Source organism: Rhodnius prolixus, unplaced genomic scaffold (genome assembly GCF_049639745.1).
Source record: "Rhodnius prolixus isolate KJV_2025 unplaced genomic scaffold, Rpr scaffold_7, whole genome shotgun sequence".
Taxonomy (NCBI): domain Eukaryota; kingdom Metazoa; phylum Arthropoda; class Insecta; order Hemiptera; family Reduviidae; genus Rhodnius; species Rhodnius prolixus.
Genome location: NW_027411582.1, coordinates 28,945,874 through 28,966,700, shown reverse-complemented (window position 1 = coordinate 28,966,700; position 20,827 = coordinate 28,945,874). Strand labels below are relative to the sequence as shown.

At 32.1% G+C, this 20,827-nt stretch overlaps 2 protein-coding genes across 4 annotated transcripts; both read left to right on the top strand.

Annotated features, from left to right (window-relative positions):
* Positions 1–1,719: 1,719 nt before the first annotated feature.
* On the top strand, positions 1,720–9,944 carry LOC141446563 (triafestin-1-like). 2 transcript variants are annotated; one of them, XM_074113104.1, is made up of 6 exons: positions 1,720–1,848; positions 3,534–3,654; positions 4,336–4,463; positions 6,668–6,735; positions 7,460–7,573; positions 9,563–9,944. In XM_074113104.1, the coding sequence occupies exons 1-6, from the start codon at positions 1,805–1,807 to the stop codon at positions 9,673–9,675; spliced, it is 588 nt and encodes a 195-aa protein (XP_073969205.1). In that variant the 5' UTR covers positions 1,720–1,804; the 3' UTR covers positions 9,676–9,944. The 2 variants fall into 2 exon arrangements, with proteins under 2 accessions (XP_073969205.1, XP_073969206.1); XM_074113105.1 differs by lacking the exon at positions 9,563–9,944 and adding an exon at positions 9,279–9,471 and having other exon boundaries at positions 1,721–1,848.
* A 924-nt stretch (positions 9,945–10,868) lies between these two features.
* On the top strand, positions 10,869–17,826 carry LOC141446562 (triplatin-like). 2 transcript variants are annotated; one of them, XM_074113103.1, is made up of 6 exons: positions 10,869–10,900; positions 12,248–12,368; positions 12,585–12,697; positions 14,820–14,887; positions 16,472–16,582; positions 17,638–17,826. In XM_074113103.1, exons 1-6 carry the CDS (start codon positions 10,893–10,895, stop codon positions 17,751–17,753), a joined length of 537 nt encoding a protein of 178 aa, XP_073969204.1. In that variant the 5' UTR covers positions 10,869–10,892; the 3' UTR covers positions 17,754–17,826. The 2 variants fall into 2 exon arrangements, with proteins under 2 accessions (XP_073969204.1, XP_073969203.1); XM_074113102.1 differs by lacking the exon at positions 10,869–10,900 and adding an exon at positions 11,839–11,873.
* Positions 17,827–20,827: the final 3,001 nt, after the last annotated feature.

Genomic DNA, 20,827 nt, shown 5'->3' with positions numbered 1-20,827 from the left:
AACTTAAATATGACATGGAAAAACGATTTGTTGATAATTTCAAATTGAAGGAGTGGGATTGGATAAAAACTCTTTTACTGCAAATGTTAATGTGGCTATAGTACAACTTGCTATGAAGAATTTTTCGGGAATTAGATATGGTGAAGAAAGTAAACTTAAATTCGATTGGGGTGAAAATGAAAACTTAAACGTTTAAGAATAGTGGGCAAAATAAAAGAAATGCCTGTCTTATTCCCAAATATGTAGAAAATAATATTAAGTTTATTGATTCTATTCCCTAACTCATCTCTTGTAGAATCAGGTTTTAGTGCTGTTAATCCATATTATGACGAAACTTGAAACCGCCTGATTATTTTCGAAAGTTCCTTACAAAAATTGTGTCAGATATCCAGTATTTAGTTTCGCAGCATCCGTCTGAGGTATCTCATTATTAGTGTAATTAATTAAGTATGATATCATCTGACGTTATACTTCTATCATTGCAAAAGTATAAATAGAAAGATAGGTTTAACTATGGAAGTTGTGTTATGAAGATTATTCTGATAAACCTAGAGATATAAAATATTTGGTAAGTAACTATTATTATATTCTTTAACTTGCTGTAACTCTGCTTTGTAAATTTTATAAAGTAAAATCACTTCTCTACATAATAAATCACTTTTATTTATAAGTTTACTAAAAACAATAATACAAAAGTTGGTTAAAAGTATAAAAAAGTTGATTATCTCTGTAGTAGTCCAACGGTCAGTACAATAAAATACAGCAAACTAGTGCTGCCTATGCTCTCTAGCGGATATTTTAGTAACAATGCAATAGTTACAATTTTTACCGAAAGTGTTTTTGGATGATGAAACAATAGTTTTAAAGAATGGTTTGCAATATTTGTTGACTTTAAAAAAGAATTTTATTGCGTTAATCGTAATCTTTTGTGGTACAAAATGTACAAAATTTGAGTCAGTGACAAAATAATTACAATTTATTATTTTATTTTATTATTTTTTTTCAAGCTTACAGGTAAATAACTTTAGCTGGGAGTTGTAACAACATTGCACAAAAAAGTAGAATAACATTAAACTAATACAGTAGTAAAATAAAGGAAATGAAACTATTCTTTATAAAATAAAAAAGTGGAAAACTAAAACATAACTCACTGACATAAATAAGTGAAAAATAACTCAATCAGTTAGACAATCTACTCAACAGTTATCACTCTAAGAGCAAAGAACTTCTGAGCTTCAGAGCTTGGTGCATAAAACTGTAAATTTCATTAATCTGGTTCACACTATTTATATCTAACAATTTGAGAAACTTATCTTTTAAAGAATCAATTGAAGACTGATACGAGTCAAGAAATGAGTTCTAATAGGTAAAAGTGAGGTACACTCAAAAATGAAATGAAAAAGAATAATTAGAATTTAGAAAAAAAAATTATGAGAAAGAATTGATCTGATTTAAAAGTTGCAATAGATTTATAGAAGATTAACTTGTCACAATGGGCATCTAATAGTTATAATAATTTTTTTTTTTTCTCTGATTGACAAGAATGACTTGAGCTGAACTCTATCTGCATGGGATATTTCCCTAAAAGCAAATGAATATATTCATTAGTATACATAAAAAACAAAGCAAGCTGAACCAGGTAGGTTTTAAATCCTCATTTTCAAATCTATTAAGCATCCCATTCATTTCCGCTGAAATTCAAGTGTGACAAAGTCACAATATTATTTTAACTGCACCATAGAGTAGAACGGCTAAGAATTTTTGAATAGTGGGAGACATATTATATAATTTGGCCTGTTCTAGCATGAAATTTAGTTGCAGCAAATTTAGCCTCGCCAACATGGAGACGTGAGTATTAAAGTTATCTATTAATTTTTTTATTTGTTAAGTTGTTTGTTAGTATAGGTTATTCTAATCATCATTCTTTTTTGCCGAAATCTTTAAAAACAATCTCTTATTCCATTGACTGACTTTGTGGGTCAGATTTTTCGCAGTAATGTAGAGATTTCTCCCAACGAACTGTTTCTCTGAAAGTATCTCTAAATTTCTCTTTTAGATATAGAATAATACTCTCCTCATATAACATTTGTATTTCTTTTCACTGTCATCCTGAAATGCTTGACACACTAGTCGTTCAATGAAGCCACTGACCAAATCCCTAGAATCATTGTATCATCGGCTTCTACAAAAAAAAGATAGATCACTCTATTCCATAACACAATCCAAGTAACACAACGGGGCTAAATATTCGGAGAATGTTTTTCCAACACATTGAAGAAATGATATTATAATACTGTTATTGTTATTGAAATGATATTACGATAATAATATTGTTATTTTCTTAACAGTCTTTTACATGTTTGATTTTTACGTTAATACTCCTTGATCATTCATGATTCTTACCGAATCATATATTTTCTTAACTACTCACAACGATTGTCAGTTCGAGTCAAAGTGTTGCACCATTTTGCATCAGTAATCATTTGCACCATACGGCATTTTCAAATAAATGGAGACTTGGTTTGAAAGTTAAGAATTAACCCTATTCAATCTTCTGACAAACATTACAGTGATTGCGAAACTTGTTTAATCCTTAATGCCAGACTGTAAACGTTTTTAAAGTCACGTAATCAATCAAATTAAATTATTTTGTACCCTCAGTTGCCTCCGAGTTAGCGAAAAAGAGATATTGGTGCAATTTTCAAGATGTATGCTGGTTTTCAGTGTCTCTGCCGCACTTCTGAAAGAAATTTTCCCATTTTCCTCATAAAATAAATATGATGAAGATAATTGGAAGTAGATACTGTTTCACTAAAAAGCTCTATTAAAGCTGGAGATATGCAAACCGTTTATCTCGATCGTGAGTCGGAAACCCCACCCAAATTTTGAGCAAATGCTTTTACATTTATTATTATTGCTGCCAAAATATCCGAATGGATTTAAAAACAGGAAACAGTCTACTAAATATTTCTTATCTTTTAATTTGGATCTTCAGGAGCTCCACCTGAACTCATTCTCCACTGGCAGGCCTGCTGCCCATTTCAGGTGACCACTCAGTAGACTAGATCTCTTACGTCATACTTCCCGAAATTCCATGGTTACTATGAGCAGATGATATTAATGATTTTATTCAACATTTATAATTCAATTTAGTAAAATATTTGCCTATTTAATATTTACACACACTCTTCACATGTACATAACTAAAAGTTTTGAACAAACTTGACATGACCTTGGTGAAATTATAAAATTGAATTTTATTTATTATGCGCGTTTCTGTTGGACATCGTTCATTGCAATGTATTTATTCCTTCCCTATTTGCAAGTTCATGTTTAGTAGTTGGTCTTCTAGTTTTTTACAGCTCCCTTAAGATTGTTCTTTTCTCTAGGCATAGTTTTAAATTTTGAGAAGTTTATTTAACTCTTAATGAGGATGCAATTATTTATTGAATCGCAGAGTTATTTTTTTCGCATAACTACTAGGTCTTATTTTATAAAAAATATTTTTATTATTAAATGTAACATTTTTACAGGATAGTTGCAGTTATATTTTTTGGATATCTGGGGTACACATTTGCCGTTTATAATTATGTTTTACCTACTCAATGTAAAAACTTAGATAATAAAGCTAAGGTTGCCTTTGATAAAGAAAAGGTATGTAATAATACATTATTACATACAATAAACTTATTGTTGACTTCATATAGTTATTGTAATACGAATATATATTATTATATTTAAATATTTAATTATATTTTAATATTATATTAAAAAGCTAAATAAAAATCAGGTGTGACTTCACAGCTTACATATTTCGGATGTTGGCTAGTTGTCATCTTCGACCAAAACATGTGATTGGTAGTTGGTCTCAAAGGCTTTGGCAAAAGTTCACAATACTTTACTTTTTATTCCTTTCCTTCTATTAAGTCCATTAAGCTATATTTATAAAGTATATTTCTTAACGTATTACCGTTACGTAGATTAGATTCTAAAAGGGTTAAACAGAAATATTACACCATTGCGACTCAAAACCTTTATTTTGGCTCCGACCCTTTTAAAGAGGTAAGGTGTTCTATCCCCATTGTGGACAATTTTAGTTGATAATTTTTCAACTATCTAGGATTCGCCAATAATTTGGCGATAATAGTTTGGGGCGCTTTTCGAATACCATTAACGAGCTTATTCAGGGAGCCCTAAATATAGTGAATACAAGGTGAAGGGTGGAGATGCTGCCTCACATCTCTAATCAAACAGCCAATAAAATGCAAGCTGTGGTAAGCAAACCTATCCAAGACAGTACTTTTTATTTCATGATAATAATTTATTACTTTGTAGTTCTTCGAACATAAAGATTGGTATGTGACTCATTTAAAGATCGAAGGCAATAATCCTGAATGCACCAAATTTGTAGCAAGGATAATAAAGGAAGAAAATCAAAAATTATCTCTTGAATACCGTAAAGGGTAAGTATTTCGTTTCATGAAAATTGACTTTTATTATTTATTTGCGAAAGGCACGATCGGAACAAATAGCTGCAATCATTTTTGCAGAATCATCGATGTGGAAGTAGCGGATATAAATACAAATTTATCAAGTTCGGCAGATAAATTGCGGCATCCGGAAGTGTTCTCTCGATACAGATAACTCTGTCTAGTACCAGTGTGCCATCATCACCAGGACAGTGAGAAGTTCCTAGGAAGAGACAATCTAAGGAGCAAGCTGCTGGATTCGAACCAATTTACCAGTGATCTCCGCGTTGGAATCCAGTATTCATTCGCTTACCACTTCGCTAGTCCCCTCCCTTGTGATATTTCCTCATAAAAATTATTTTTGTAGAAATTGGATCAATTTCAATTAGAACATGTTAGGAAGGGATTAGTCCTGGTTAGTGTGTACTGGATTCTCCAACACGGAGATCACTGTCCGATTCCAGCTGCTGACCTTTCGATTTTCTCTTCCTAGGAGTTTATTGTCCGCTAATGGACAGTGATTTGTGTAACGAGTAAACACTGTCTGGAGGCCGTTAATGCAAAGGAAATGCTCCAGGAGCCATTGTGTCTACTATCATCTACTTTGTACTAAATTTTAGTTATAATCTTGTTTACATAAATAATGAAAGTTAGCATTTCTAATGAAAGTTTCATTTCTAATAATCAGTCATTGTAACAGTTATCTATTATGTCTTTAGATGGATACAAATTAAAAACTGAACATTATAATATAACATACGAGGTGTGTTCAAAAAGTAACGGGAATTTTCGTTTTTTGAAAAAAATATTTATTTATTCATCTACATTAATATTGTCGCCTTCAAAGTAGTCCCCTTCGCATACAATACACTTGTGCCAGCGCTTTTTCCAATCCTCGAAACACTTCTGAAACTCGATCTTTGTGATAGCTTTCAGCTCTTTCAGCGATTCGCTTTTAATGTCATCTATGCTTGTAAAACGACGGCCTTTTAATGTTCTCTTTATGTTTGGAAATAGAAAAAAGTCACATGGAGCCATGTCTGGCGAATATGGTGGCTGGGGCATCGTTAAAGTTTTGTTTTTGGCCAAAAATTCACGAACAAGCAATGAAGTGTGAGCAGGTGCATTATCGTGGTGCAAAATCCATGAATTGTTTTGCCACAAATCCGGGCGTTTTTTTCGGATTGCTTCACGCAAATGGCGTTGAACTTGTAGGTAGTACTCCTTATTGATTGTTTGACCTTGTGGCAAGAATTCATGATGCACTATGCCATTAAAATCGAAGAACACAGTGAGCATAACCTTCACATTCGACCGCACTTGTCGAGCCTTTTTCGGTCTTGGCGATCCAGAATGCCTCCACTGGGACGATTGAGCCTTAGTTTCGACATCATATCCGTAAACCCATGTTTCGTCACCTGTTATAACACGTTTCAGTAGATCCGCATCGTTGTCGACTTCATTGAGTGACTCTTGAGCAACTTCCATTCTCCGCTGTTTTTGTTCGAAATTCAACAATTTTGGAACAAATTTTGCTGCCACACGTTTCATTCCCAAAACATCCGAAAAAATTTCATGGCATGAGCCAATTGATATGGCAACATCATCAGCGACTTCTCCGATTGTGATTCGGCGATCGTTCATAACCATTTCTTTCACTTTTTCCACGTTTTCATCGGTTGTTGATGTGCTTGGACGTCCAGGTCGTTCGTCATCTTCAACGTTTTCGCGGCCATCTTGGAAACGCTTATACCACTCGTAAATCCTTGTTTTACTCATAGCAGACTCACCATATGCCTTTATTAACATTTCACACACTTTATTTCATTTTTTACGCAAAATTTAATACAAATTCTTTGATCCATTTTTTTTAATAAACAAAAATCGCCAAGCTCGAAAAACACGTCTAACCTTAACGGCTGCCACTTAAGAAGTAAACAATGAATATTACTGAAAATTTTATCGTACTTCAGGGGCATGTGTACCAACATAATAAAAAAAAAAATTTTACAATCAGACTCTCTAAACCCGCGAAATTTAAAAATTCCCGTTACTTTTTGAACACACCTCGTATAAGAAACTGTAGATGGTTAAAAGCTTTCAATTTACACGTTAACACATTACCGTGTTTTCTTTAGGAAATCTTTAGTTAATTTTGCATTTTACTAATTAGTATAAATTTTTTTTTTCCTTCACAGAGGTAAAGATTTCAAGTGCGAAGGATTCAAGAATCCAACAGAAAAACATTTTTGTTTTGTGTGCCATGGTAAGCAGATTACATATTGCACTTACTTCTAACCAGTAATTAGGTGTAAGAATCAAGGAAGAAATTAAATTCGTTTGATTTGCAAGCTTAAGTGATTGCTATTATCCATAGTGATTCATCATAGACCTCTCTCTTTCAATCTTACTATTTTAGGTCATAAAAATTTTTAATTAATTCAGTTTTTTGCATTTAAGTACATCAAGAAAGCAATATAACGCCTGTCCGGAATTTACTTACTGTCAGACAGAAAAAAGAACGAATAGTTTATTTACAATTTTTTTTGAAAAGGAATACGGGATGTCCTGAAATCTTACTAAGGATGCGGATTTCACTAGTTTTAAACTTCGCTGGAAGTTATCTCACACGAAAAGAGAACTATGCATTTGTAGGAGGCTGAGGCAACTGGCAGTCTCCGGAAATATACCAGGCTTCGATTTTTTTTGTTTTTGCTACGCAGTTAAAAATAATACTTTGGACAAAAGTAATGCAGCCAAATAATTATACAAAACTAATAAACACAAAGTTTGTTCAATCGAAAATTATTTTGGATAGGCTCAGTTTTGGAGCCCATAGAAACCTTTGCAAATAATTATTTATATTTAATAATACTTCACATATATTTATTCCGTATAGAAAGCAAAGAAAAACTGTGGGTCTTGGAACATAATATTTATATAAACATGTAATGTAATCTAACATTCTTTGATGAACTATTTATTTTTAGTTGCAGGCAAACCAGACGATATCAAAAAATTTTTTACGGTCATTGACGTTGACGCTGGTTATGTCTCTTATGCTCTGGTTTATATTTGTAACGACGCTGGATCAGTAATAAGTGGTAAGAAGAACTTTAAACAGTGTTTTGAATTGCTGTTTCAAATTTGAATTGTGTTGTTTTAATTTTAATTTTCTTTCATATGAAAAAGTTAATAAAACGGAGCATTTTAAATTTGAATCTATTCTAATCTATTTAATCTTCATTTAAAGATTCTTAGCATTCATACTACAAGCCCTGATACAATGCGTTTTAATAAAAAAAAGAAAAGGAATCTAGCTGTTATGATAATCAAATATGAAGCGATGCCCTCTCGCGCAGTAACAATTTGCCATAATACACACACATGATATTCTCTTACTTTAGTTACTAAAAGTTTATATAAAAAATTTACTTCAAACGTTTAGATTATCTCGCGTAAATGTGAGGCTATAATGGTTTGTGTTGAAATACACGCTCGTGTAGAGAACATAGACCTTTAGTAAGCCACAGATCACTTGAAACCTACGTCATTATTATTATTATTATTAGGTCAAGAGTCGGGCCCTATTGTCCAAGGCACTGTAGCCAAAAAAAAGCTTATAGATAGGTAAATGCTACCCTCCTTATTGGGTGCAGAATGTTTGCCGCTGTAGGATGTTGCCTCTGGTCGCAGGTACGCAGACATCTCATATCGCTTCCTAGAGAAAACAACGAAATCAAAGACGATATGAGAAACTCTTTCCTTCCACTGTAAATCCTGGCAAAGCCGCACAGAGATTTCGGGTAAAATACCCCGAATCTGAGAATGTGATTTCCCGAACATATCTTGCAATGTTTGAAATGATCAGTCACCAGAATTTTCTGGTTCCAATCTAAGTTCAGAATTTTCTCAGGCCCGATTTTACAAAGTTGGGGCCTAAGTTTTCTAACTTGGTAAAAATTCTGGAACATCCTTCCACGATTTTCGTGATATGTCCCAAAACCCCTAGCTTAAGGGACGTTTGCACAGTTGCTTTAAACGAAGGAAGGGTTCAAGACATCAACTAATTAACAGCATCCCCCTCCCCAATATCATAGTAAGATTCTGTGCAATTACTTGTGTGTGTGCCACTATTTGTACCATTGTGGGTAACTCAAATACTAAGTATCTCAGCATTTCCTTTTTTTCTTTCCTTTTTTTTTTTGTTAAATTTTTCTCAAAACATTTTCACAAAAGAATTTTGGGTAAGGAGGCTGGCCATCCCTCTTATTTTCATTTTAGTATTTTACTACTACTTATTTTATGTACTACTTATTTTAGTATTTTTTAGTACAATAAGGACTTATCACATATTAAATATTAATTTGGACTAAATATGTGATCAAAATAAAGAAATTCAGCACATAAAATGGTTTATTAAAATGAGCTTATATAATATTGAAACCAATTCATCTTAATAATAATTTTGTAATAATGCAAAGTCAAATTTTATAGATAACTTAAATAATGATAAGAAATTTTGAGTTTTTTACTATTTACATTAGATTTTTGTAATCCAAGAAAGAATTTTTATTTATTTCAATTTATCCAAATTCCAACCAAATTAAATATTTTTTATTTTAGTATTAAAAAATCGTAGTTCGAAGTTATTTGATTCCTCAAGATCACGGACGTGCCCAAACAACTGACAAAATGTAGTCTGGCACATTATTCAAAATATCCATTAATTTGGTTCAACTCAAATTGTGAATGGGTTTTATTACAAAGATATGGTTTATTAAGGGAAATATATTAACTCTGTAATAGGAAAGCGGACTTAAAAAAGGGAGGACAGTTTGCTGGTTTGTGTCCACTAATTTAAGGTTCTCTCCCGCTAGAAGTCCTTACAAGTTATAGAGCAGTGACTACAACGGGAGAACTCTTTATGGAGACTACATTTCACTGGAAAAGTTTCAAACATACTCTAAATTTAGACCCAAAAATAGAGAAGGAATTAGAGAAAGTAATAACTTCGGACAAAGTTATATACGATATATGTGTTCAATTATTTGTAATAAAATATTTTTATTAATTTTATGTATTTATTTTAGATAACTTTTTGGTACTCCAGAATCGTGGAAGTAAGGTACTGCCTTCAGGTATAAAAGCTGCATTAAAAACTGTAAATTTGAAGGAAAACGAACTTAAATCAAATAACTGTTGATCATTCATTACCAAATTTACTGAGTTAAAAAAAATATATACTTTAATATGAAATATACCTAAAGAATTTTTAAACAAAAATTTAGTGTTGGTAACCTTCAAACACTCTTCCTTCTTTCATTAAGAAAGTAATTGCATGTGGAGTTAATTCCTAAATTTGAAAATTCTCTCAAAATATTTATAGCTTAAGCTGGCAATCAAATATAAGAAGCACCTTTGGTTCTGCATCTGAGAATTGTTCCCCCAAAAAATGAAAATTTTATGCAAATATACATGTTTATTATTATTATTTACTGAATGTTTTCATCCTCAATAATCCCATCCTTACCTCGAACGTAGTACGCTACCTGGGTTTCTACTTGGGCAGTAGACTCACATGGAATCCCCACACGAGACTTAAAAGAGTACAACTAAACAAAAGGTACGGCCAACTAAGACGCATGATGGGACCTAAATCTAAACTAACCACACCTAACAAACTAACCCTCTACAAGACGTTATTTCAACCCATCTGGATCTGAGAGCTGTGGGGCTCAACTAAACCTTCCAATATCTCCCGCATCCAATCCTTTCAATCAAAAGTCTTCCGCCGTATTGTAAATGCTCCCTAATAAGTCACTAACCTCATCCTTCAAAAAAACACCTAAATATCCCTTTTTTCACTGAAACGATCCGTTCACGATTCCTTTATTTCCACACAGAAGCCTATCCTGCCATACCAATTCAACAGCTCAAACTCTTTGCTCCCTAACCCATCCTAATAATCCCTCACGACGTCTAAAACGACGATGGCCTCGTGATCTCCTAACCTAGGCCTTTCCAAAACTAAAATTCCCGAGAGTTTCCTGATTCCTGATTTCTCTCTTCCTGTGTCCTTACGGTTGCGATGCGCGTCGGCACCCGGGGAGCTTTCGCGTCCTGTATTGTACTCGTACCATTAACACTTTGCCTGGTGTAAATGTATTTTTATACAAATAGCAAATAAATGAATTAATTTAAAAAAAAATTAATTAATCTATTTTTAATTAATTATAAAAAAAAAAAAAAAAACAGTTTCCCGTGCACCTAAGCTGAAAAATCAAATTTGACGGAGTCAAAATACTATTTTAATAACTACACAAAATGGGGTAACTAAGAATTTTGTTATAGTGGGAGGTATATTATAAAACTGTCCATTTTAGCAAGAAATTTAGTTACATCCTATTTAGCATTGTCAACATGAAGACGTGAGTAATAATGGAATTTTTTAAGTAAAAACTTGTCTTATCTGTTGGTTAATTAGCTTATTCTGATCAATTTTTTGACCAAAATCGCTAAATGAATCTTTAATTCTTTTAACTAACTTTAGAGATCTTATTTTTCGTATCAGATTGAGATCTCTTCCGACTAACATTGTTTCTCTATGTGAATACCTCAATTTCACTTTTACATACAGAATGCACTTCTCAATATTACCATAAAATATGAAGCCAGATCCCTAGCAATTGTAGCCAAATAATTGGATCAAAGATTACTTTAAAAGACGATTGATTCGCTTCATTCCCAAATTCTATCCGCAAGCGGGCTGCTTTATCACTTACAATTTTCCGTCGCTTCGAAGAATTGATATGGAACCCCTGCATTAGAAATGTGAATTGGAGTTATATGTTTTCTAATAAATCTTGAACATGATTTATATTATTACGATAATCATCTTTGAGCATTCATCATTCTTACAGTATCATAATTTTTTTTAACTACTCACGACGAGTGATAAGTCAAATCAAGTAATGTATTGCATCAGTGAATGTAATGCAACTGGAATGCAATGCAGCAATTTGCAGTAAATGCCTACTTGGCGAAGAGGGTAAAGAATTAGCCTATTCATCCAACAGTCATAGAGTTTTCTGTTTGCACATCTTGCTCAACCCTCACTGCCTAGACGTTAAATGCCATAAAACCGGTCGTCTTTCTTAGGGTTGCCAAGTAATTCTTTACACTTTGGGATTTTGAGATAGCGGATGAAAGATCTTGGTGCAATTTTCAAAATGTATCCTGTTTCTCAGTTTCTGTAGAGAAAATTGAGATTTTCCTTATAAATTTAAACATAATGCAAAAAATCCATTAATTCGTGCCATCAGTCGTTCTAACAACCATTCATACAGTGCCAATCCCGACTTCAAGCGTACTTCCGAACTTCATGGTTTCTGTGTGCATATGGTAAATTATTCTATCAAAAATTTTCATTTGCCAAAACACACATTACATCTAAACAAACAAGACCGTTGAATAAATATAAGTGATGAGACATGGATATTAGTAATTGTTAAAATCCCTTCTTAATTATTATGCGCATTTCTGTTGGAAAATCATTAATTGCAATATATTTGTTTCCTACCCTATTTGCAAATTTATGTTTAGTAGTTGGCCTTTTAAATTTTTTTTACATCCTCCATAAATTTATTTTTGTTGCTGGTCAGAAGTTTGAATTTTGTAGCAAAGTTTATCTAACTTTGAATGCATTTATTATTTATATATTAATATTATTCTTACTGTTTTTATTATTATTACTATTAAATTTTACACTTTTACAGGATAGTTACATTGATATTTCTTGGATACCTGGGATGTACATTTGCTTGCTATGACAGTATGCCTACACCTAAATGCCAAGACCTAGATAGTAAAGCTAAGTTTCCCTTTAGTACAGATAGCGTATGTATTAATACATTCAATGAAATAAAAATCAATTAAAATGAGCTAATTATTTTTTTTTTCCTTAATATAAGCGACATCTTGAACTGCGGTTCTTTAATTAATTAATAAGAAACTATTCTCAGATCTCTGACTGAGCAGCCTATGAAATGCAAGCTGCAAACTTACCCAAGACATTATCGTTTTGTTTCATGGTACTGATTTATTACTTTGCAGTTTTTCTCTAGAGACTGGTATGTGACACATTCAAAGAACCAAGCTGGTACAATTGAATGCTCGAAATTTGAAACTTCTAAAACAGGCAAAATAAATCTTAAATACCAAAGTGGGTAAGTATTTCCATTCATGAAAAACTGATTTCTTTTTTATTTATTTATTTTTTATGTAAGGCCTGAACGGAACATGTAATTCATATTTTCTGCAATCATTTTTGCAGAATCATCGGATCATAGATGATAGATATGTGGAAATAGTGAATATCAATCCAAACCCATTAGGTTTTGATCCATAAATTGCGCTGTCCAAAATGTCCGGCACATGCATATGCAAAATATGCATATGTTTATGGTTTTCTGCAGATCGTACAATGTTTAAATGAATTATGATTGTGTATCCCAAAATATCTATACTTCTTTAAATCTACAACTTCAACCTACAAACATACAATGTTTTATAATTGAACAGTATAGTATAGTTTTTAATTTATTATTATGTTTTTTATAAAGCAGGTTTAACTATTAAGTCTAAATGAGTTTGAGATTTATGAGCGTGATCCATATTTAAAACTCTCGGGCCTTCCAAAATTGATGAGCATTCATTTTTATTTGTCTAAATAATCAGTTTATCTGATATGATCTGATTGAACTAGCTCTATGAACATGCCTTATGAACAGAAACTATGAGACACCAAGAAAAACCAATAATATTGGAGAACAGTCTCAAGGAGTTGCGTCTTTAAAGGATGTACCAGTCACATATTTCAGTCTTCTCGTACAATAAGTAAATCATTTTTGGGTAATAATGACGTAAGCTTTCTAGTTAGCCCGACTGTATCGATTACAATGATTTTTGAAATTCTATAAAGATTTTACCAAATCATACTGTTACTCCATAAATAAATAATTTCAGTAGAAAGTGTACCAATTTCAGCAAAAACTCTTCTGCAGCTTCCTCTAATCTTTGTTTATCTCCTACTTCTCTACAGTCCATGATTTTAGTCCTTCCTCACCCCCATCGTATCCCTAAAACAATACCTGTTCTTTAAATTCCTCCTATTGAAAATAAATGGAATACTCAATAAATGGTTTTGATTGAAACTGGAATAGTTTACTTTCTTTCTTAAACAGGGACAGCAATGTGTTAAATTAAAATCTTATAAGTCTTCCTTATATTTCTGGACATCAAGAGTTCCGTAAGGCTCTTATACAGCCCAAATCTCGTTTTATGTATTTCTACAAAATATAGGAATAACAATGGATGAGATTTTCATTACCCTCTAGGCGGACGATTAAAAAATATTTGGACAATCGCATCTCCGAACGACAGTCGTGGACTTCAGTGACCTCTCACTCGCTGTTCGAATGGAATCAAGTTAATAAGGTGTTGTTAAATAACCAAAAATGTTCTTAGTGTTGTAACATAACAATACTAAGCCGCTACTTTTTGATTTATTCCATTTCTTCTTATTTATGAGGCAATCCTCAATCAGTGATCCAGGTTTGACCTACAATATGACCTTATAAATACTGTTAATATTAACAGAATGTATTCTATTGTTTTATTTTGTTGTAATATTGCATTTGGTGAACCACCTGAATTTTGTATACTATTCCTTAATCCAAAAGTGACGCTCTCCAGTAAGACCAATTTCGGATCACGTTTCTATTAATTATTATTATTATTTTTTTTTATCTCAATTACTGTATTCTTATTTAGAGAGGAAGATTCTCAATGGGTTGCTATTCATATAGGTTTCCATCTTCTGAAACTATATGATGGCCTACCAGACATCACCAACCTGCCATTCCTACAACCTGCCGCTGACCTATTTTTTCTCTTTAGACTACTAAAGAAAATTTTTATAATGACGGAAATAACTCCGTTTTCAATAGTCGCAGAGCAAAATTATTAGATCAGATGCAATTCTTCATTGACTTCCTGACTGAAACTTTAACTTTAGAAGTTGAGCAGTAGTTTTTTAAATAAATCAATAAATAAATAACCCAACAGCGAGTCACTGCTATTGCACCTAATAACATAGAATAATGAACAGAGTAGGTAACAGCACAGAACCCAAATAATATTTGAGTAACAATACTAATTTTAAAGTATCTTCAATGTGAACAAGTTTTACACTGAAGCTCCACCCGTTCCCTTACAAAAACCAAAAAACCTAATTATTAATCTATTTTATAGTTGGTATAAACATTTATTTTGTTTTTGTTTGTCTAGGGGCCAGAATGTCAAGTGCACTGGAGACAGCAATTCATTGAAAAAATATATTTGCTTTGATTGCGAAGGTAAGCCAATAACAAATTATGCTTACTTCCAATAAGTAACAGTTATAAGTTAAATCCACCTAGAAATTATATTAGGTTTTTTCGCAAGCATAAGTAAATTACATCACCTATTGATGATTCATTAATTCAATAAATCTCAGAGGAAATTTTGTTCCTGTCTGTTCATTTCCACGTGGATACCAAATGATTTTTGAATCTCTATATTTTACCTACATCACATGCAATCTCTTTTTATTGCATTGTTTTGTTAAAAACAACCATTGAACAATGGTAGATTATTATTTATTTCTGTCTGTTTCAACGTCTTTGGAAATAGAAGAACAGCTTGGTTCAAAGAAATATACTTATCTTTTAATGGTCAATTAAATTTAGTTCAAACTAGTTGTAAGTCAAAACCTGTTTACTGTAACATTTTCTCTGCAGACTGGGAAGGTCATGTGATTCACGCGAGTGATACATGTGTGTTTCACACACTTGACAGAGTAACGGCAACAACGGTTAAAATAAGGTCATTCTTTTATCTTCACAATACTGAATAGAAACGATATTGGAGTGCGGGAACCTAGAAGAGGTAGAACAGCCAAGATAGATTGATTTTGGAACAGTTGTTCGCATTTGAAATAATTTTATAGCCGATGGTATTGTGTATTATGTGCATAAGCAATGTTCTGAGCGACCAAACTACTAATACGCCCAGCTTCCATTTCTGCAGGGCTGCTACATCTTTAGATGATCACTATAGAAATCTCCGAATTAGGGTGTAATCAGGAGAGGTTGATTAAATATTCGACGAAGTCTGAAGTTGAAGAGTGTATATAACACTACTAAACTCTAGTACTAGAACGACCCGGATCGAAGATCTCAGTGTTTTTAAACAGATGGTTCGCGAAGATGAGGGTTTTCATTGGCAGTTATCTGGTCTGACGAGGCACAATTCAAACTTGAAGCTGTAAGCCACCACAATTTAGTGTACCATGCTCTTGCAAATCTTCAATTGATGTTATCGTGGAATTGAATGTATCGCAGATTAATAAGAGGTGCGGCCTGTCATCACGAGGATTGATTGCTCCCTAAAGAATTGTTTCTTGGTACCAAATAAAATTTACCATCAAAAAGTAGTTAGATTTTTGTAGACTCTTCTGTCAATTTTAATATTTTAAAGAGTATATATCAACAGATATCTTTGCACTTAATCACAGCAAGAAAGCAATTTTAGGTTTGATCAGAATTACGTTCTTTCGGACTAGGAAAAAGAAGTATTTAGTTAAAATTATATCAAAATTTCCGCGTTATATGCAGAAAGCGCGTTAGTCTATCTGTAATGGACTGTGCTAGCTTTTGACTTCTCTGGCCTCGCATTTCACTAAAATGACTATTTGGGCAAAACTTTTTGGCAGGGAAACAGTAATACAAAACTTTTTTTTATAAAATATTTTAAACACATCAGTATATTTATTATATATATAATATATATAATAAAAAAGGAAAACTGTTAAAAGTACATAAAACATAAATAATAATTTACATAAATACATATATAGAATTTACATACCTCGTATGATTGACTAGTAATTTTAATTACAGGTTCTAAAAACAATAAATTTAACAAATTTTTTCTGGTTCTTGAGACAGACTCTTATTATGCTGACTATGCTCTAGTTTATGTGTGTAACCAGTCTGGAACAACAACTAATGGTGAGAAAAACTTTTAATAAAGGCATGAATTGTGTTTTTTTAATTTGTATTTTCTTCCATAATCAGCGATTAATACAAATCTGAGCCTTGTGATTTTCAATCAATGGTTCATTTAAGGATTATTCATAGAACAATTAAGAACAAAGTTACTACAACCCCTCATACAAAGCGCTTTCATGAAAATAATAATTATAATAATAAAATAACAAGCCATATTTCGTCAGGTATAAATGGTCTTTTAACATGGTAAGAGTCCTGGAACAACCTTCCAGGAATGGTCATGCTCTTTCCAAAAACAGCTGTTCATCCAAGCCGTCATTCCAGTTACTTTGGTAGTTCAAAAGACATGTGCTGGACAACACCGCATTTGAATCCATATTCCACTAACAGTAATTTCCTGAAAAAATTTGTAATTAAAAATTCAAATTTAAGATGGTTTCAATTAATTGAGATCTATAATATTGAAGCCAAAATATCTTTTCAGTACAAAATCAATCTTTCAATACAATCAAATAAGCCTTCTTTTGTTTAATTATTTAAATTAAACAACTTTTAAACAAATTAGATATCTTTAAGCCTAGAATATTCCTTAAACACTGTAGTTTGAATTTATTAAACGGTTCTCGTAATTCCTAAAGATTAACGGACCTGATTGAACAACTGGCAAACTGTTGTCTGGCTCATTCTTCAAACTTCTAAATCAAGCTGTTTAACTCAAAATGAATTGGCTACTAACTAAAAAGATATGGTTTATTAACAGAAAAGATAGTAACTATTTTATTGGATGGAATCAGACTTATATCAGCTTTATGATTCCGGTTCTGTATACTGTATTTAGTTTTTCCTCTCTAAAAGTCCTTAAAGTTAAAGATTGCTTTCTATCATGAGAAAATTCTGTTCCGAGACTGACCTTGCTCAGGTACGCTCTAAATTTACTCCCAAAAATAGAGAGGGAATGAGAGAAAATAATAATTTCTGAAATTTTGTATATGGTTCAACAAAGCTAATTATTAGTAATACATATTTTTAATAATTTTAAATATATATTTTTTTAGATAACTTTTTGGTTCTCCAGCGACATAAAAGTAAGGATCTACCTTCAGGTATAAATAGTATATTAAGTAAAGTACAATTGAAGCCAAACGACCTTAAATCAAATAATTGTAAATAATTAATTACCAAATTTACAGACATTAAAAGAAAAATGTACCTAAGATGAAATAAAAAAATATTTTCAAACAAAATTTAGTCTTGTTAACTTTCAAAGATTTCCTTTTACTTACTTCCTCGTTGAGAAATTCAAGGGAAGGCCATATATTTTTAAAAATAAAATATTGAAACATTATTTATTTATTTATTAGACATCTGCAGTCATTAGCTGTACTACACATTTTTGCTTTTCTAATAAGAGGACCATATCTTGCATTGCAAGGCACGTTGGTCCTCTTAGTGTTATTATTATTGCCTAAACTTCTCTCGCAATGCGAAGAGCGATGAACCAGCTTTTTGGCTGGCGGATAACTTCTTAGCTTTTCTACTATCCGTACCGCGTCTATAGCAAAATAACAATATGTTTTTTTTTTGAAAAGTGGACTAAGGGTTATCCTTTCACTAATAACGAATCTTAAGACTCGTTATTGCGATTATTATTATTATTTTGAGAATAAACCAAATATACAAGAAGTATGTCTACAGTTTTTAAAATTGATCATTAATGGACTGTTAGCGATAACGATTGAAATGAACAACAAAAGAATAATTAATTTCGTGTTTTTATCCAACTGTGCACTACTCCTCTCGAAAGAGGATCGGTACTACGCCATCAACCAATATTTAAGATGGCTTTCACCACGATCTTCTGTAAGGATTCATGAAAAAAAGTTTCAATAGATAACGCTCGCCATTACTTCAAAAAAAATAATTAATTAGAAAGTCCCTGATGTAGTAAAAAACTCATTCAGAGATATAAGGAAAAAATTAGGGACAAATTTAAATGAAAATGCTCTTTCAAACATTTCTAACAGTTCGAAATAGAAACTGAAGTATGTATGAAATGTTAGGTACTTGCTGATTTGTGTACTTTTTATCGTTTAATCACCCCATTTACTTGTCGTTTTAGACTATAAGTTTTTCTTAAGGAGTTATTAAAGATGTATAATATAAAAAATAATTTCATCTCCTTAGAGGTAAACGTTAGAGGCAAAGATAAGCATTCAGTAAGATTAACATGAAGTAACAGACAGTGCTACAAAAGCCATCAACGTGCTACATTTTTGTATCTAGTGTGCTTGAAAAATATGTAATCTTAAAATTGGGTAAAAACAAGGTAAAGAGTTTGTAAGCATATAACTTTATTCATTTGGGTGGAACAATTTTTTCGGCACACATGACAATAAATAACATAAAGGAAACTTGAGGTAGCCTTGATTCTATAGGTTCCACCATTTGGAAGGCAAGAAGCAGGGTTGAGAATTTGGTACAAGAATAACGGGAGAAAACATTTAGTATGATGAATTAAAAACATTTCATCTCTCAAATATAAATCGGCCTTTCTTGCAACGAAAAGTTATACTGGCCCAGCCAAAACACCACCAGTAAAGTAAGACGCCACTGCTGGAGGATCTTTACACAGAGAGAGTAAAAAAGGGTACAACATATTCATTAAAAAAATTAATTATTACAATTACAAGTTGTGAAAAAGTTTTTTATTGCTTTAAAACAAATCAAAACTTCTTAAAAGAAATATTAAACAGCTAAATTGGTGTGGAAAAACAAGGCGGTTGCAGTAAATAACAGTTTTAAGTAAATAACGACGCTGCAAGAGTTATTAGTAGGGAACGGATTCGTATGTATTTACATATTTTTTTCTAGGCAATTTACAGACGTTTTTCAACTAGAAGTATTCATACTGACACTTTTTAAGCCGTTTGAGTCTACTTTTATTTCACATATTTCCACATATTTGGATGTTATCGCATATTTATACATATTTGATTAAAATAAATAAATATTTCTACATATTTAATCAAAATATGTACATATTTTTTCATATTTTTCATTTTGGGCATATTTTCATAATTGGGAGGTGGTCGACAGGAACTGTGAACCACAGACTGTAGGGCTGTGAATCACAGTGGGTACAATGGTTATTGTAATTTACACAGAATGCTGCTAAACAGTGACGGGCACTTGTTAGTTCTTTGAAGTTGTCTGACGTTGTCTGTTCTTTCAGCTCGTTCGTTGAAGTGTCCAATTCATTTCGTTCGGCCACTTAGTGTATTCTTTTTTGGGTGAAATGCCACGAACATCGGCCTCAAACAAACAACTGGTTGCTCAGCATTACAGTATTAACAGTAAACAGCTCAGTATTACTATGAAAACTACAATAAAATCAAGAATGTCCTTTCACATCTCGAAGACGAAGCAGTAGCGATAAATACAGCCAAGTCTTTATTCGAGAAACCTAATTTAAGGAACGACCTTGCATTCATTTCTGACAATTGCTTATTTCTTGCACAAGCCATTACCCAACTTGAGTCCCAAAATGTTCGACTGACAGAAAACGTGTCCAACGTTAAAAAAGTCATCGAAAAGGTGGAAGGAATACCTGGGAGTAAGGGAGATCTGATCAGATCAAAACTGGTAGAAGTACTGAGCAAGAACAAAGGGTGGGAGACCATCTGCCAGATTTCTGATATTATCAGTGGAACAGAAGTCACCTCAGAACATCGTGTACCCTTTACAACGAGATAACTTCTTTCAGCAAGGCACCTATAACATCTGTAGATGTTGAACGATCTTTTAGTCATTACAAGTCCAGCTTACGCCCAGATCGTCGTCACTTTACGTTCCAACATTTGAAATTTCAAGTGGTTGCAAACAATTTCGAAGAGTGAAGTTTTCAAAATTGAAAATTTAACACATCTTTTTATAAATAGTAAAAATGTTCTTTGTTGTTTAAATCATTATAACTTGTAAAAACAAATTATTTTGTTCCTAATAAATTATTATAAATTGTAAAAATGTTCTTTTCTTGTATAAATAATTATAACTTGCCCCCCCCCCAAAAAAAATTCCATTTTCATAAAAAAAAAATGTCCATTTTACTTAAATATTCCAGAAAATATTTTAAGAAAATCACATATTTTCCAAATAATTGACGAAAATAAATGCATATTTTAATTAAATATTTGGCATTTTTAAATACATAAAAATCCGTTCCTTAGTTATTAGATTTGAACGATC

Coding starts and splice junctions, on each gene's coding strand:
- LOC141446563 (XM_074113104.1), top strand. CDS start 1,805: ATGAAATTTAGTTGCAGCAAATTTAGCCTCGCCAACATGGAGAC. Junction 1,849..3,533: donor AGCCTCGCCAACATGGAGAC/GTGAGTATTAAA, acceptor ACATTTTTACAG/GATAGTTGCAGTTATATTTT. Junction 7,574..9,562: donor CGCTGGATCAGTAATAAGTG/GTAAGAAGAACT, acceptor TATTTATTTTAG/ATAACTTTTTGGTACTCCAG.
- LOC141446562 (XM_074113102.1), top strand. CDS start 11,854: ATGGTTTCTGTGTGCATATG. Junction 11,874..12,247: donor ATGGTTTCTGTGTGCATATG/GTAAATTATTCT, acceptor ACACTTTTACAG/GATAGTTACATTGATATTTC. Junction 16,583..17,637: donor GTCTGGAACAACAACTAATG/GTGAGAAAAACT, acceptor ATATTTTTTTAG/ATAACTTTTTGGTTCTCCAG.